Source organism: Eutrema salsugineum, unplaced genomic scaffold (genome assembly GCF_000478725.1).
Source record: "Eutrema salsugineum unplaced genomic scaffold, Eutsalg1_0 scaffold_11, whole genome shotgun sequence".
In the NCBI taxonomy this organism is placed as follows: domain Eukaryota; kingdom Viridiplantae; phylum Streptophyta; class Magnoliopsida; order Brassicales; family Brassicaceae; genus Eutrema; species Eutrema salsugineum.
Genome location: NW_006256901.1, coordinates 4,321,098 through 4,338,276, shown reverse-complemented (window position 1 = coordinate 4,338,276; position 17,179 = coordinate 4,321,098). Strand labels below are relative to the sequence as shown.

General features: G+C 38.5%; 4 protein-coding genes and 1 pseudogene across 4 annotated transcripts; 2 read left to right on the top strand and 3 right to left on the bottom strand.

Moving 5' to 3' along the window:
- Positions 1–1,221: 1,221 nt before the first annotated feature.
- Positions 1,222–1,659, bottom strand: LOC112089730. Its single transcript, XM_024160482.1, has 2 exons — positions 1,507–1,659; positions 1,222–1,425 (listed from the first exon to the last, which is right to left on the bottom strand). The coding sequence occupies exons 1-2, from the start codon at positions 1,657–1,659 to the stop codon at positions 1,222–1,224; spliced, it is 357 nt and encodes a 118-aa protein (XP_024016250.1).
- Positions 1,660–4,676: 3,017 nt separating this feature from the next.
- On the bottom strand, positions 4,677–5,518 carry LOC18025965 (annotated as a pseudogene).
- Positions 5,519–5,719: 201 nt separating this feature from the next.
- Positions 5,720–6,361, top strand: LOC18025967 (ADP-ribosylation factor-like protein 8a). The gene is made up of 4 exons (XM_024160481.1): positions 5,720–5,731; positions 5,826–5,940; positions 5,996–6,167; positions 6,259–6,361. Exons 1-4 carry the CDS (start codon positions 5,720–5,722, stop codon positions 6,359–6,361), a joined length of 402 nt encoding a protein of 133 aa, XP_024016249.1.
- Positions 6,362–9,846: 3,485 nt separating this feature from the next.
- LOC18025964 lies at positions 9,847–12,099 on the top strand. Its single transcript, XM_024160480.1, has 3 exons — positions 9,847–10,686; positions 10,925–11,422; positions 11,677–12,099. Exons 1-3 carry the CDS (start codon positions 9,847–9,849, stop codon positions 12,097–12,099), a joined length of 1,761 nt encoding a protein of 586 aa, XP_024016248.1.
- A 2,620-nt stretch (positions 12,100–14,719) lies between these two features.
- On the bottom strand, positions 14,720–16,975 carry LOC112089729. Its single transcript, XM_024160479.1, has 2 exons — positions 15,754–16,975; positions 14,720–15,624 (listed from the first exon to the last, which is right to left on the bottom strand). Exons 1-2 carry the CDS (start codon positions 16,973–16,975, stop codon positions 14,720–14,722), a joined length of 2,127 nt encoding a protein of 708 aa, XP_024016247.1.
- Between the last annotated feature and the right edge of the window lie 204 nt (positions 16,976–17,179).

Sequence of the window (17,179 nt, the reverse complement as noted above, 5' to 3'; positions counted from 1 at the left end):
ACAAAATATTGACATTGCAGATAATGAGACTCACCCAAAATCCCAAGATCAAATACCCAAATCACAGCAAGAACCCAATAAAACTCCCCTACGGATGTCATTGTTTAAAGTCCAAACATCATTCAAACTCCCATATCCAAGGCAAAGACCAAACAACACTGGTTCGGTTGTAAATCATAACCAATGTATACAAGTGGTTTTGAATATGATCTCTGTTATTTTTTTGTATCCAACAGAGAAAACAAGTGGGAGTATTTTACCTCTCAATATCTACTTTTCCTTCACTCTCTATCATTATCATCTCCCCTAAACCCTTCACTCTCAAGTCTCAACCAATCAGACCCTTAAATCGCAATCTATCTTTAATTTTTCTTTTCAATTTTTCTTTCTAATCTCAAAACAAAGAAGCACAAGTTGTAAAAAATATTTTTGTTGTTGTTGTTGTTATAAATAAATTTTATTTTTAATTCTAAAAAAGTATTTGCATTGTGATACAATGTTATTCGAAACACCAAAGAGATTTCTCTTGTTCTTAGAAAAGAACGATCCTCTTATTATCTGAAATCTAAAACTAGGTCTCTGTTTCCATGAGAAACGTCCAAAACCTCAACAGCCTCTTCGTCAAAAACCAAAACCACCACAACGACCACCTCTAAAATGACCACCAACGAAAAGACTACGACCACTTTTTTTTTGAATCTAATGTTAAATTATATTCAAAGAAAAAAAGACTTTTTACAACTTTAGTCCAAACATTTCAATAACTAGAGCTTTGTTTTTTAAAAAAATTCTTCAAGTATGGGTTTGTTTTGTGTCAAACCAAACTTGCATTACATCTTCATACTTCAGCACGCCACTGTTCCTGAGAGAACAGAGTTGATTTCTGATATTTTTGTCGATAATTTTGCTAAGCCGATATGATGGGGAAGGCTTTCCACCATGTTTGCGTTCATTTCTCTCCCTCCAGAGAGTGTGGACCGCAGCTTGGAATGAATATTGAAACAGATAGGTTGTTGTCTTGTCAAATGGAGGATTAAACAGTAGCGCCATAATCCTCTCCCAATCAGATACAAATCGATGCTTCAGCAAACCTTTCGCCAGCTGTTCCCAGACCTTCATCGAGTAAGAGCAAGAGAAGAAAAGGTGGTTCTTTGTCTCTATTGGTTCGTTACAGAGCACACACCCTGTATTGGCATTTATGTTCCATGTGGTGATCCTTTCTCAAGTGGCTAACCGATTTTGAAAAGCAAGCCAAGACATGAATGTGTACTTAGGAGTGGATTGTGAGAACCAAACTCCTTTGTACCAATTTACGCTGGGCTTTGCAGTTCGGATTTGATACCAAGTATCCCTAGTGACGAACTTTGCTTTGTAATTTCCATCTCTTGCTTTCCACTTTGCTACATCCTCATCGTCAGTCCCACTCTGTCTCAGTTTGTGTATCTCCAGCTCGATATCATTGAGTGTCTGTTGGCGATGTCACCTTCTTCGAACTGTTGCCAGGACCTCTCCAACCTTGGCAGGCTTTTGAATCCCCAGGTCTAGGTGTCCACGCTCCCCAACAATTTCCTCCAAGCATCCTAAGTCACTCCATGAGTCGAACCAAAACGAGGTATTGTGCCCATTGTGAACTTCTACTTTGTGAAACTGCTTCGCCATATCCCTGTACTTAGCAGCTTTTTCCACATCCAAGAGCCTCGATTAGTAGTGTCACTAACCAACCAAAAGGAACCAGTCCGAATCAGTTGCCTTTGTACCCAGTTTACCCATAGAGAGTTCTTAGCTGAGAGAATTTGCCATATCAATTTCAAGCAACACACTCTGTTGGCTTCCTCTATTGATCTTAATCCAAGACCTCCTTCTTCTTTGAGGGAACAGACATCTCTCCAAGCAACCTTTGCTTTCCTTGGATTTAAAGCAGGACCAGACCACAAAAATGCAGAGCACAGCTTATCAATTTCCTGAATACACACCTTTGGTAACCTGAAAGCAGCAATCCAGAAATTGGTAATACTAAATATCACCGATCGAAAGACTTGGAGTCTTCGATTAATCCGTAAAACGAGAAACGCTGTTATCAATCTTTTTTTCATCAGAATCCTCGCTAGAATCATCACTGCTAGAATCATAACTAGTGGTCTCCTTTTTGTGGGCAGGTTCCTCATCAGACGTACTGCTCTCTGCCTCGGCTTTTACAGAGCCAGTTTTAACAGCTGCAGCAGCAACTTTATTGTTTGTACCACTCGATGAGATCAACAAATCCATCTTTTCTTCTACCCGCTGCATAGAAGCAGCCAATCTTTGTATTACCATCCTTCAATCTCTCGCGTCTCCTTTCTTCTTTCAAAAGTAAGCGTCCGAAAGTATATCGTAGAATTTAGTTTGTCACATTCTATTATCTGCGATTATACGAATATAAGTTTTTGTATACTGGGATTCATTATCTCATCTAACCGCCACACTGCGGGAGATATTTTCAATTAAGGAAAGAGATCATCTCGCCTCCACTTCTCGTTTTTCATTAACCCGCTTTTATAAATCGTTTTTTCTGTGTTTCAAATCGTTTTCTTACATTGCAATATTTGTCTCCTCTAAATCTACTTCCTACAGTCTTCGGCTTCTTAACAGTAGGAGCTGCTTCACCATTGTTAGTGGATTTGTTGTCCATGGAAAAGATGAGAAGAGCGGCTCTAGGGTTAAAGAGAGATAGTAAAGAGAGACAGAAACCCAAGACAGCTGCTTAGGCTAATACAGGATAATTCCTTTGCTATAGAAATAATCTCAATAAATCTAGGGTTTTACTTTTTTTTTTTTTAATCGTAATCTAGGGTTTTGCTTTTATATTTTCTATTCTCTCCTATAAACAATAAAACAAAAAACGATCATGAATGGTGAGAATCAATGTTATGTCATTCTGTTTGAATCAAATTTGGATACTTATAGAAACAGCAATGACAAACTTCTTTTAACAAGATCTCAGTAATCAACATATAGAAAAACCCAACACTTTTAACTTGAGCATCTTGTAGTTATTGAACATGACTCCGAGATGTTTACAATGCTACTTCCGTGAGACCTACTAAAGAGGTGGAGAAAGGTATCAGCTTCTGCACAAAATCCCAAAACAGATCGTTATAAATATAATTACATGCAGGTTTTGTAATGTCACTTAGCAATGTCAGGTTTTGGCTCATTCTTTTCTCTTTGACTCGATCCATTTTATGGTGTCAACAAGTCCCAACTAACAGTTATCCTCCATCAAAATTTGGCTTCTCGAATAGCCCACTTAGTGAAGAGATGGATAAACGAGAGAGGGTTAGATCAAAGTTGGGAAACTCAACAACTCACACGTCTAGTTACGTGTATTCTTACACCTCACGGTAAATCAAGTACTTCTAGAGAGATGCATGATGGCATCAATACCCTAAACAAAGATCAATCTTTGAGGAAATCATAGAAATGCTTCAACATATAATGAATGAGCTAGGTAAACGTAACTTCGTAGTCATGTGGTCCGAGTAAAAACCCCTTACGAGACAAGATTCTCTCAGAACAAAATGTGAACTTGATAAATATATATATAAATATAAATATATATATATATATATATATTGTAGTATGATAACAGCAAGTTTGAGATGAGGACGTACTCAGGAAGGACAAGCAATAATTATTAAGAGAAATATGGCCTAATTATATAATTAGTTAACTACTTATGTAACTTGCAATTTACATCTTTGTAATTAGGTCATCTATTGTGTATATAAAACGAAGCTTAACATGTAATGAATAAAAACTTTTTAACACCAAAATAGGTTTTTTGACATGGTATCAGAGAAATGTTAGCCTAGTATTTCTGTCGAAGTTTCTTTCAAGCTATAGAAAGCCACATTACTAGTTCTGATCAGTTTCAACTTTCAGTGATAACTCTCACTCATTCACTCTCGTACTTTTTCTAGATTCGTAGAGGTTTGTTTTATTTTTCTTTTAGTTGACGTGTCTAATAGTGAGGACCTAGTGTTGACTGATGAGAGTGTTTTCTCCTTTTAGTCTTACACTTTGACGTTTCCTTCTACATTACAAATCCCCCCACACTTCTTTCTTTTACGAAAATGACTTTTAAAAGAGTTGCGTATTCATTTGATCTAAATCATTTCGATCTATATCAAGTCAAGAAAATAGTACATTTTTATGAGCACACATGCACATCTTGCTTCAGCTAGACCAAGACCAAGCTCGTGTTCAGGCATGTATTTGCCCAACTCAAATACTGAAATACTATAAGGACTTATTTTTACTGCTTCATCATACAAATATACAGAACATAACTGCTCGAACCATTTATCTTTAATCATCTCAAAATCAAATCAATCCTCAATTCTTGACTACCAAAACACTTGGGTTTGTGTTTATCAGTTTATGTTTTGACTTCGTACAGACATGGCTTTGGGATATATAGCAAGTAGTTTCTTTCCAATAATTCGTTCAGACATGGCTCATCATTCATCTGATGCAGTGCCTAAAACATCTTAATGCCTCAACACAATACCAATAAATAGACATGTTGCATTTTTTTGTTTGATATACCAAAAATAAAGATGAAAGGTACCATTTTTTTATTTATTAGATGATTGATATTCTTAGTATATAGAAAATAGCTTTGCACTAAACAAGATTCAGTGAAACCTAGGAACAAACATTTGGAAACAAGTCTGTGAATATCCCGAAGATGTCATGATACTACACTCGTCTAGTTTGAACATACTAATCTCATATTCGTCCTCATCAGATAAGTAAATAGAGTTTGGGAGATATCCGTTAAATTCATGAGGGGAAACGGAGAAACAAGTATCGGTAGCCATCACAAGCGCATTGTCTCCCCCAGACTGAACTTGTACCCATTTCTTCAATTCTTCATCCACCTTGTAAACCTTGAAACCAACCGTTTTGGTATAATAGTTTCTTTGTGATAACTCGCATCTTGTGATCCCAACATCATCGTGTATAACTTTGTAACTTTGAGAATAACTTTGAGGATTCACTGACCTAACTTTTATTTTATGAAAGATTATCTTCAAGGAGACGATCGACAATGTAACACTCAACTAAGGTTAAGTCTCTACAAGAGTCATTAGTGATGTTTTCATAGAGTGAAGGTCCATACCTGAAGATGTCAAAAGAGGAACTAATCCACCAAACAATCCCATTCGAATCCAAGGCGTAGGCTAGCCCTCTATGGATCATAATGTCACAGAATCGAGCCACTTGGTCTTTGATTCTAGACCAGATTACTCCGTTCCAGTACCTAAATCTTCCGGTCACAGCCGACTCCAAGAAGTCAAATTTTTCCCCTAAGTACCAATCTTTTGAACCCAAAAGCTTGTTTCTTCTTTAACCAGTTTTGAACAGCATTGGCTGGTTGAATCTGGAGAACTTTGAATTTGGAAAAATCGATATTTTCGCACCAATGACGCAAGGGGAGGCGAGAAAGAGGGTTGAGTAGAACGAAATGTACCATAAGTGAGTCCGGCTGTGTCGCATTTGATCAGCCACCCTTGGTTTGAGGAGGAGACTCGGAAAAAGGAGGTGTGAGATAGAACTTCCCTGCAGCAGCTTCTTGTGCTGTCATGCCCTTTATCTTCAATAACTCTCCATCTACTTCGGGATCTGTTATTTACACTCATCTTTTTCTTGTTTAGACTGGTGGATATAGTGACTAATGATTCCTACGGTAAGTTACACTGCATAAATAGTCTTTAAGAAAAAACATGGATACTCAGATTTTTGGAATAGCATAAAGAGATTCTTCTTCTCCTATTTATCAGGTCGGGTTTAACATGATGAAAGTGACCATAGGAAATGTTACAATCAAACAATGGGATCTTTGTGGTCAACCAAGATTTTGCAGCATGTGGGAACGTTATTGCCAGCGCTTTTTCTGTGATTGTGTAAGGATCTTAGACTCAAGTTTCTATTCTCTTTATATCCCCCACAGTTTTGTTCATGTATGTTGTTGATGCTGCAGATCCTGACAACCTAAGTGCCTCGAAAAGTGAAATCCATGATTTATTGAGCAAGACTTCGCTTAACGGTTTCCCTCTCCTGGTTCTTGGAAACAAAATTGACAAACCTGGAGCTCTGTCCAAAGAAGCCTTAACCGATTGTATAAGTTGTTTCTTTATCTGAACACTCCAAAAAGGCATCAATATTTAGCTCGAATCTGATTGTTTTTTTTTTAAAATTCCATTGTGATTTCAGGGGGCTTAACTCGCTTACAGATAGAGAAGTCTGCTGTTTCATGATATCCTGCAAGAACTCTACCAACATTGATCAGGTCATTGATTGGCTCGTAAGCATTTAAGAAATCAAAGAACTAAACGTCAGTCTTCTTGATCTTCTTAGTCCTCCTGTGTTGTCTGGTTGAAGACAATTTTTTGTGTGAAACAAGATTTGTGTCTATTTTCTTTTCGCTGCTGCTAGTCTGGTTTGTTCTGGCTAGGTCCAGTCTTTGTCTCTGTATATTAGATGTGGATTGTGTTTTGTTCTTAAGCATTTGCAATTTTGAAAACGCAAAAACACAAGTGGCTCACTTCTATAAACTTCCATAAATCTACGGCGCTCAGTAGAAAACTTTAAACTTAAACTCAAGGAAAGAGCAATAAGCTCTGTGTATGATCAAAGGCTTTATTTATTTCTCTTCAAACCAGTTTATGAATGGGTCACGAGAAACCTGTGATGCTACTAACAAAACAGATAAAACTGAAAAATGGAAAAAGGTTTTACATATTTGTCTGAATTAGGACACGTTACAAGCTGCAAACACTGCTACTAACCAATAAAAAGACTTTAGCGATTATATGACTCTTACGATGCAAGGTTAAAACTTGACATTGTGAGGCTTCACTATCTGCAAACATGAAGATATTTATATGTATTAAAAGTGATTTGCCTTCTGTTTTGTTGAGAAGAACTAATTAACTTACACAATCAAACGAGCTCTTAATCCTTACCGAGTTTGGCTACGCATCATAAACTTTAAAGCTTTCTTTGCCGCTTTTGCAAAAATGAAGGCAGCTTCAGCTTCGGCTTCTGCTTCCTCTGCAACTCTTGCCGCTTCTTCAGCTTTGGCGATTGCAAATTCTGCTTCCGCCACTGCTCTTGCAGCGGCTGCAGCATCTTCTTGTTCTGTCATGTCCGTTATGAGAGGGCGGCTTGGCAAAGGATTGTCATCAGCAACAGAAATGGAGGAGCGCCAAGATTTACAGGTGCTACGGAAATGGAGGAGTTCGAGGTCAGAATATAAACGGACGGCAATCATCAAGAGTACCTCATTCGGTAACATAGACCAATCAATCATTTTGTTCATTCTCTTTGTTTCACAATTTTTCACATAAGAAGTAAAACGCTATCATTCTTTATAGCTATGAATCGATGTGTTTGTTGATCTTGAGTCTTGACCTTTTAGAGAAACTAAATAAAACGTTGAATAGAGCAGCAATTCATAAAGTAATATATATTCAAAAAGAGATTTATGGAAGAATCTTATTATAAGGCATTTCTTTAAAATCAATGCAGAGCATTTGGCACTTAGTCAAAACTATGAAATGACATGAATTTTGTTCCATATCATAAAAGTATTTTAGATTTTATGTAAACACTCTGTCAGTCTTTCACTATCCTACTCTTGAAAAAAAAGTTATGATTTGCTATGTTGACTATTCTATTTTAACAAATATTTTAGAGGTGTTAAATTCAATGAATGTGAACAGAAGATTATAAAAGATATTATTTTTAATTAGTTGAATACAATATCTCATCCAGTTCTCTCTTTTTATTATTTTTTCCTTTTCGACCATATAAATCTTTATAGAAATGTATGTTGTGCATAAAAAAAAATCATACCTTATGTACCAAATAAAAAACAGTCGAAAAATAATCTTATTTTAAAATATCTTTAAAATTAATAATATTAATAAAAAGTCTTATCTTCAAAATATCTTCAAAACCCTAATATTTTTAGGATTCTTTGTGAATATTGTAATTTTTTACCCACTACAAAATTACCATTATTTGTTTGATTAATTTTATTTAATCTGTATGTAATACAATACTATTGTTGTTAGTTATATTTGTGATAAATTTCATTCTTAACTATGCTTCTTTTGTTTCACAATTTTAGTTATTTTTGCATATATTACATATATTACAAAAATTAGTAAAAGTTCTATATTATTTTTTATTAATATACACAATATTTTTCCTCTTTCTAATCACTATACTAAAACGACAAGGTTAAAATTAGTTTTTTTTTTATGGGGTTTTTGCTAAAAATAACTTAAAACTTAATTTTGAATACAAAAGTAGACCCCTAAAAACATATTTAGCAGATATAACCTACAGAGGTAGTGAAAAGACCATTTAATCCTGTATGAGTAAACAAAAAACGGATGTCCTAATTACCGTTTTCTCCCTGACGAAGTCTACTAAAGTAAAACTGAAGTCTACTAGTAGATTTCATTTTATCAAATGAAGTCTACTAAGTAATTAAATCTGTAAATTTAATTTAAAAATTTATAAAAATTATTTTGGTATGAAATTTACCATCATAAATTCCGTAATCGTAACCCAAATGCAAAAAAATTATTTTTTCACATTGGTAAATGGAAATGTATGTTTTTAAATTAAGTAGAAGTAAATTTATTATTTATGTTTTAAAAGTTGTAGACTTCGATATTGAAGTCTACTAAACCGTAAAAATTAACCTAACGGACATTTAACCGAGATTAAACCGGGAATAACTTCCCTTAACCAAGAGAAACTGCCCTTAACCTGGTAAAATAACCTAGACCCCGGAAAATTAGCAACTTTAACCGGAAAAAACTTACCCGAACCGTACGGAATTACCAGACTATATATACGAATTACAGATCCCGTTAAAAAAAAAAAACCGTCGAAAAGTTCGTGTAAAAAAAAAAAACTCGAAGGCGATTTCCGTTTCTCTGCTCCGGCGCCGTCGACATTAAGAACTGCCGCCGATAAACTCGTTCAGGCAAGTTTTCTTTCTCCAACCACACCCCATGCTTCCCTACTCCTCCGTATTCATCACCGTTCCGTTTTCTAAACCCCCATTTTCCAGATCTGAAATTAGGGTTTTTCTTTTTTGCAGATTTGCTTTCGCCGTTGGAGGTTAAAGTAATTTCCTGCCTCAAAACGGTTAGTAGATGTTGTTCCGAAGTTATATACTTAGCAATTCTTAAATTTCTTCTATCTTCCTGTAATTTTTGTTCCGTCGGGTTTGACTTAGGTTTTTTTACCAGATCTGGTTGTATTTTCTCGGCGCCAGCTGCATCTAATAAAGGCGGTAACACTCTAAACTTTGTAGATTGACTTCATATACAGTATTTATCATGTATTGATTGCTTCGGTTGGGTTCTGTAGACTTCATATGTAGTATTTATGATGTTTTGATTGCTTCATATACTGTTTTTTAAATGTTAAGGGTGCTTCGGTTGGCTTCAGTAGACTTCGCGACTCGGATTGTACTTAGAATGTGAAAGTAGACTTCATTTTGTGAAAGTAGACTTCATTTGTGAAAGTAGACTTCATTTAGTGAAAGTAAACTTCTTTTTGTGAAAGTATACTTCTTTTACTGAAAGTAGACTTCACATATTAGGAAAGTAGACTTCATTTTGGGAAAGTAGACTTCATTTTGGGAAAGTAGACTTCATTTTGATAAAGTAGACTTCATTTTGAAAATGTAGACTTCATTCGGGTATAGTTTCAAACCGTTACTAGTTTTTCTCATTAGAGCTTTGTTACCGTTGATGCAGGAATCTTTGTTAGATAATGGCCTCTGAATTCCCCAGAAGACTTTACACCAAAGGGTTTGAGCCAGTCCCGGATAAAAGCATCGGCTATTACGCTGATGATTATAGGCTGGTCCCTGCACTAAAGTCAGCTCTAGAGGAGGATGAATGGGAAAAGATTTACGAGTCACCGTTGGGTGTCTTTTTAAAGTTCCACGAGTTGGATTTTGGTTGGGCTTCTAGGCTGGTGCACCACATGCTGACCTTTCAGATAGTTTGCAAGCAGAGGTACGAGATATGGAGCCTCATTGGTACCACTCCAATTCGGTTTTCATTGCATGAGTTTGAGGAGATCACCGGATTCAACTGCGGGTACGTGGATGACTTGGCTTTAACTGATCTTGCGCTTGAAGATGACACGCGTGCATTTTGGGAGCTAATGGGGGTCGATGCCGAGTCGGGCCCAAGCACTACCGAAATTATCGAAGCCTGTTCCAACTGCTCATCATGGTCTCGTGATGATAGGCTGCAGTTGGGTTATCTTGGGATCTACGCTGGTTTGATAGTGGCAACGAGACCCGGCTCATCCACAAATGTCAACCATGCCAGACTAGTGATGGATCTCAAAGGTTTTAAGGAGTTTCCATGGGGAAGAATTGCTTTTCAGCATTTGATTAATTCTGTTAAGGAGAAAGATCTCAGCAAAAACATTCATATAGAAGGATTTGTGCAAGCTCTTCAAGTGTGGGTGTACTATGCTCTACCGGATTTTGCTGCTGAATTTGGCGAACCATTGCCAAATGTTACTGAAGAACCTCTTTTGCTGGCTTACAAAGGATCCAGAGGACGAAAGAACGTCAAAGCCAACATGCTAAAACAGGTACTGTATTAGTGTAGTAGACTTCTATGTAGTAATGAGTTTCCAATGTAGACTTCAGAAGTAGACTTCATGTGTAGACTTCTATATGTATAATTAATAGTGTTTGACATTCAGGGGTAGACTTCTGTGTTAGACTTCAGGAGTAGACTTCATTGTTAGACTTCAGGAGTAGACTTCATACGTAGTTTAGCGAGGCTTCATATGGCCCTAAATCCATTTAGTAATTGTGTTTTTCCAGGCTCGCATACAGTGCTGCGTGGCTAAGGACTTGGCGGATATGTTTCCCGTGTGGGATGATGACGAACAGGATCCAGATATTGTCAAGATTGTCAATGCATTCCATGACCCCAATTTCAAGTTCTCAAAAAACCATTGGCCTTTGGAAGGTGTTTTGGGTGCACACATCGTCAAGTCAGAAGCCGGAAAGAGGAGCCTTCCCTCAGATGAATCAAGTCGCAAGAGATCCCGCACAGCCTCTGCATCTGCCGCATCATTCATTGGTGATGAAGGGGTCGGAGTTGTCGCTACTATGAAAGCGCACTTCGACCAATGCTTCAAAACCTTTTCAACCAAGATGCTGAATGGTCTTGGTAGCTGTGAAAAGCAGATCAAACTTCTCACCGAGAAGGTTGAATCTGTAGAGCGTGCGGTAGAAGAGTTGACTACGGGGTCGGCGAAGCACACTGAGGAAGAGCCAACCCAGCAGCAGGGCACTGGATCCAAGAAGCATGAAGGGGTTAGTTCCAAAAACCCTCCGCCTATACAAAAACATTACATGCGAACAAGATCACACAAAGTTAGGAACACTTAATACTAATGTCATTTGAATTCGAACATGTTTACTACTGTTATGTACCATGTGAGATTATTTACTTATGTTTTCAAAACTTGTTGCTTACAATTTTCAGACTATGATAAAACATGTTACTAAATTATAGCATTGGTGTACTCATTTGTATATTCATGCATGTTTCTGACAATAAACTGCAGAGTAATTCAGAGAAAGATGATGCTCCGATGAAAGCTAATGTCAACGTTGGTGCGTGTGAGAGTGTTAACGCCCCCGGGGATGCAAAAGGAAAGAAGGCTGCCGTGAATGAAGAAGAGGCCCCAGAGCCTAGTATTTGTGAAATTGACCCGAAGACGTGTGATGTAGACTTCGACGCGGTTGCACTTGCCAAAAATGCCAAAGCCAGAGAAGCGGCTCAGCTAGTTGCCCGAGCAACGAGTGCCCGACACCGCCAGCTGGCTGCGACACAGAAGAGTCCCTTCTTAGGAAACAGCACCGCAAAGGCCATCATTCCATCGTCGGCATCTCACTCCGGCCGTGCCCGTGGATATGATCCTTTTGATCAAACCGGTGTCAGGGCGAAGCATACCACTCTAATGAACTTTATCAAATCAAACCCGTAAGTAGACTTCTATACGTATGTAAGTAGACTTCCTCTTAGTATTATTTCCTTTCTAACTCTTTCACTTGTACAATGCCTGGCCAAAACGCCCAAGAAACTCTTCGATCGATTGGTATTACATTCTCCGGACACCGACGAAATGGTTAGCTGATACGGTTAGTGTTTTACTTTCTCATAGTAGACTGCGTGGTTAGACTTCTTCCGTAGACTTATTCCGTAGACTTCTTCCGTAGACTTCTATAATAGACTTCGTTTGCAGACTTCACTCATTTCTTATTTTCCCCAATGTGCAGCACATGGAAGCTTACATCAACCTACTCAGGCTGCGATTATCCAAGCATCCGGAGTGGTTTGTATCCAACCGGATTTGCTTCCTGAACTCCATGTTTGCTACTGTTTGGAGGCGTGACTACGAAGAGTTCAAAAAATCCGAGCCGAATGCAGATGGGTCTGGCAAACTTCTGCCGCCTGGAGCATATTCGTACTACACTGGCGAATTACCTATCTACTGCCAGACTAAGAAGACGTGGGCATATGATGTGGACTCGTTGTACTCCATGTTGCACATTAGGGAGGACCATTGGGTAGCAATATGGGTCTCATTTGTGACCAAGCATATCACGGTTTGGGATAGCCATGCGAGAACCAAACATGCATCTGACGAACAAATTGCTGAAGCTGTGGAGCCTCTTGCGGTTATGATACCCTACCTTCTTCAGACCTGTGCACCTGACGATGACAAGTGGAGATTCCCCTACACGCCGTTCACCCATTCGCGAGTACCAGGTACGGAGATACCTCAAAACATTCAGAGTGGTGATTGCAGAGTGTACTGCCTGAAGTACATCGAGTGTCATGCATTGGATTTGCCATTTCCTCCGGAACTCTGCGATAAAAACATGCGAAAAATCAGGGAGAAAATGGCTGCAGAGATATATGACGAAACAGGATGTAAGGGCCATGATAAGCTAGATGCAACCGGGCTGGATGTTTATGATAGGCAAGCTTAGTGTTTCCGTTCTTAAAACTAACTTTGATTTTTATGGCAACTTTTGGGCTACTTGCATAAATGACCTTCAATGTGCTTGGAGGTCATTTTAGCAATTGGTAGATGATAGGTGTGGAAGTTTTTTGGCCACCTATCTCATAATTAACTTGCCAAATATGTTGTATTTTCGTTTAGGATATTGTACTCAAACTGAAGTCTACGACTGAAGTCTTTGACTGAAGTCTACTAAGTTGTAATTGTATCTGTACTGAAGTCTACTAAGTCTATTAACATGTTAGTATTTCTAATTTTCGATTTCACCCTTACAACTGATTAAGTTCTGTAATTTTCGAGTATACCAGAAAGTGTAGACGGAAAAAGTGTATACGGAAAAAGTGTACACCGATAGTGTACAAGGAAAAAGTTTTATTAAAATAAGAATTATAAGTCTACAAAAGAAGTCTACAAACGAAGTCTACCATAGTCATGTAAACATATAAGTAAACCCAAAAAACATAAAACATGGAGTGAACTAATTTCACTGCGGCCATTCATTTGCAAATCCAGGAATTGTTTTCCAGAATAAGGCACATTCCAACTTCCAGAAGCAAGGACTGCAGAGTTTGTCACCATATGAGTCCACGAGGCGTTCATCATCCATCCAGTGCTGGTTTGGCAGATTCATACAAGCACAATTCCTTGATTGTGCCTTATCAAAAACATGGAAGACCGGTTCGTGAAATGCGTCAGGCTTCTTATATGTGGTCGGACACCTGTTTATGTGCTGCATAGTCTTCTACATCTTCGTTGCCTTTGCCGGAACTATACCACGAATGTGGTTAAATACATCATGGCTACCATCCATGGTTAAAGCGAACATAACCATGGAGTAAGTTGCCATGAGGCATCCTCCATTTGATGACACCTTTATTAAGTTAAATCCTTCTTGGATGCTATCTTCATAGAAGATTAGAGAAACGGCTCGTAGGTATTGCGCTGTAGGATTTCCACACTCCAAACAGCGCCAAAAGAAAGCGTCAACCCTCCCATGTTGATCCCAGACCCATGGAATCGTCAAAGTTATTAGATCAACGGCTCTTAAAAAACCCACTTCATTAGAAATCTCATTTAGATGTTTGGAGGAGACCCTTGCTCTACAGAGCCCACCGTAGGAACGAGAAGTGATTTTTAAGAGGATATCCCACAAAATGTCGGAAGGGAGAAAGTTAAAGTTTAAGGGGTTCGACATCTTCAAATGGGTCTGGAATGAGCCTATAATTCGTCTAAACCCGAGAATTTATAAGCAGAAATACAGAACACAAACAGGTACAACGGTTATACGCACTGTTAAAGTCGTTAGAACAGTTACATATATGAAGTCGTTTCAAACATAACCGTTGTACCAAAATATCACATACATAGTAGACTTCGGAAGTAGACTTCATCAATAGACTTTGCAAGTTGACTTCCAAAGCAGACTTCTTTGGGAACAATAGATGCTTTGTCTTCCTATTCCGAAGCCTTCTTGTTATTTTCCTGGTGAATCTTCGACGGCTAAGTATATTAAATAAAAATTGCAACATTGTTATTCGAGTTTAGCTCAACTTACACAATTCGGTAGGGTATGACCAGGTTACTTGCATTGGGAGCAGCTGTATACTTTGTGCAGCTTCCTTGGCTTCTGGCTTTTCCTCCTAGCAATTTCTAGCCATGATTGCCACCGAGACTTCTTCCGTCTGCCTGGTGCACGGCGAATGTCTGGTGGCAGACATATTGAAGTTGGGCCTCCTTGGACCTCTGAAATTTGGGGATATATGTTGGCAGAGTATGCTGCAAACAAGTAGTTTTTTGAGTAAGTCGGACATACAAGAGAATCCACAGATATCCCACCGGCTAATGCAGCTGCAATAGCATGTGAACATGGGATCTTCTCGATGTAAAACACACCACATTCACACATTCCATGTTCCAAATCAACAATACAATTCCTGGTTCCTCCTTTCACATAGTATCTCCAAGTGTCAATTCGGTCCACCTCCATTGCATCTGCATAATGTCCACGAATCGCCAGCAAATACTCCACTCCCCGAGTATTATGTGTTGTGAGACTCAAAGCATCCTCTCTGCGTTTTAAAAACCACCGACCGAGCTTCTCTCGGATGAAATCCAAGAGGAATGAAATGGGATAGCCACGGGCCTTCTTAAGTGCAGCATTTATAGACTCTGCAACATTGCTAGTCTTAATATTGTATCTGTCTCCAACAAAATGAACTCGGGACCAAAGAGAGACATCGGCTTCTTCCAAATAGTCAGCAAGGTCAGGCTTGATCTGTCTCAGCTCCGCCATGTAGTCATAGAGGTTGTAAGCATAAGCCACAAGTTTAACCAAGTACAACAGCTGCTTCCCCCTAAACTTTGTTACTATGTTATGTTGTAGATGGTAGTAGCAGATCCCTCGTTTTGCCCATGGGAAAATAGTTTCACAAGCTTTCTTAATAGAAATATGTCTGTCAGAAACTATCACCAAAGGATAACCATCTGAGACACATTCACACAGTTTAGAAAAAAACCATTCCCAAGAAGCATCATCTTCACCATCAACAATTCCAAAGGCCAAAGGAAAAATCTGAAAGTTTCCATCTTGTGCGGTGGCAACCAACAAAGTACCCTCGTATTTCCCTGTTAGATGACAGCCATCAACCACAATAACTCTTCTCATGTACTGAAAACCAGCAATCGATGCTCCTAATGCGAGAAATAGATATTTGAATTTGTTATTCGAATCTACATGAAGAGCTGATACAGTTCCCGGATTGGCTTTGTTCACTGAATGTAGGTAAGCTGGTAGACTTGCATATCCATCTTCAGCTGTTCCTCTGACCAATTGTTGGGCATATATCAAAGATCTGTAAGAGGTAGTGTAATCCATCCTGATGCCAAACATATGCTTCATTGAAACCCTGACATGTTCTGGTGTAAGTCCATCAATTATGCCGAAATAGCTTATAAACAGCTGGCCAATATACTTAGGAGTAGACTTCCCACGGTGAGCCATTCGATGGGCTATTGAACATGTGTGGTCTTTCACATATTTTGTCACCCAAAAAGTGGATGCATCATTCTTCACGCTCGCTCTAACCATCCATGCACATCCTTCCAGTCGACATTTAGCCACAAACAGGTTTTTGGTAGACTTCTGTGTTTTAAAAGCAAATTTTAACATTATGGCAGTCAGTCTAACCTCTGATAACAGCTTCTCTTTTGTAGGGAAACTTGCCCCAACATATATATTATCAGACCATGACATGGGCGTGCTCCCTGTTTCACCATATCGGGTTCTGACCTTTTCAATACAGACTTCATCTTCATCATCATCTTCATCTTTCACTTTTCCGTAGACACTGTAATCTTCTCCGTCAGAGTAAGCTGCATCGTCGACATCTTCTCCATCGTCGTTCACATCAGAACTGTCTGCCTCATCATCGGTTGAATGTTCTAAATTTTCCTCAACATCTTCACCAAACTCTTCATCTGATCGTTCCTGGTTCTCCTCAGTATCCATCTCCACTCGACAGGACACACAAAGGCGTAACAAATGTACTCTGCTTAACGCAATCAAGCTTGAAACTTGTCTATCATTGGTGACATGCATTGGAGGTGTATCTGGAGCCATATTTTCCAACATTGAGACTGGTAGTGCGTAGGTTAACTCGATGATCTCAGTCCTCTTGCCCAAGTTATAATCATCTCGCGCCATTTCAGTAAGCTGCCCAAAGGTGCAACCATCGTTCAAAAACCACATTCTTCCACCTTTGCCAATATCAACAATAAAATGCCATGAATTCTCCTTAAACTTCCACTCACCATACACAACTGGAATTTGAGCCATCCTCTGAAAAATAACCATATAAACCGTATGAGCAAACACTGCATAGAGACTTTTTGTATCAAAGTAGACTTCACGATGAAGTCTACTTTGATAAGCTGAGTACCTTAAAAGTCGAAAATTCTGATTCAACAAGAAATATTCAATGAAACGGAATAAAAAACCCTAGGTAGTTCAATCACTAATTAATAAACAATTGTAAACAAA

Excerpts from the sequence above, each read along its gene's own strand:
- LOC112089730 (XM_024160482.1), bottom strand. The coding sequence starts at position 1,659 with ATGGCGAAGCAGTTTCACAAAGTAGAAGTTCACAATGGGCACAATACC. Across the intron at positions 1,426-1,506 it reads AGCCTGCCAAGGTTGGAGAG|AGTGGGACTGACGATGAGGA; the intron begins GTCCTGGCAACA and ends AAACTGAGACAG.
- LOC18025967 (XM_024160481.1), top strand. Across the intron at positions 5,941-5,995 it reads TTATTGCCAGCGCTTTTTCT|TTTTGTTCATGTATGTTGTT; the intron begins GTGATTGTGTAA and ends TATCCCCCACAG. Across the intron at positions 6,168-6,258 it reads GAAGCCTTAACCGATTGTAT|GGGGCTTAACTCGCTTACAG; the intron begins AAGTTGTTTCTT and ends TTGTGATTTCAG.
- LOC18025964 (XM_024160480.1), top strand. The coding sequence starts at position 9,847 with ATGGCCTCTGAATTCCCCAGAAGACTTTACACCAAAGGGTTTGAGCCA. Across the intron at positions 10,687-10,924 it reads AAGCCAACATGCTAAAACAG|GCTCGCATACAGTGCTGCGT; the intron begins GTACTGTATTAG and ends GTGTTTTTCCAG. Across the intron at positions 11,423-11,676 it reads GATCCAAGAAGCATGAAGGG|AGTAATTCAGAGAAAGATGA; the intron begins GTTAGTTCCAAA and ends AATAAACTGCAG.
- LOC112089729 (XM_024160479.1), bottom strand. The coding sequence starts at position 16,975 with ATGGCTCAAATTCCAGTTGTGTATGGTGAGTGGAAGTTTAAGGAGAAT. Across the intron at positions 15,625-15,753 it reads TCTAACAGGGAAATACGAGG|ATGGTTATCCTTTGGTGATA; the intron begins GTACTTTGTTGG and ends AATGTGTCTCAG.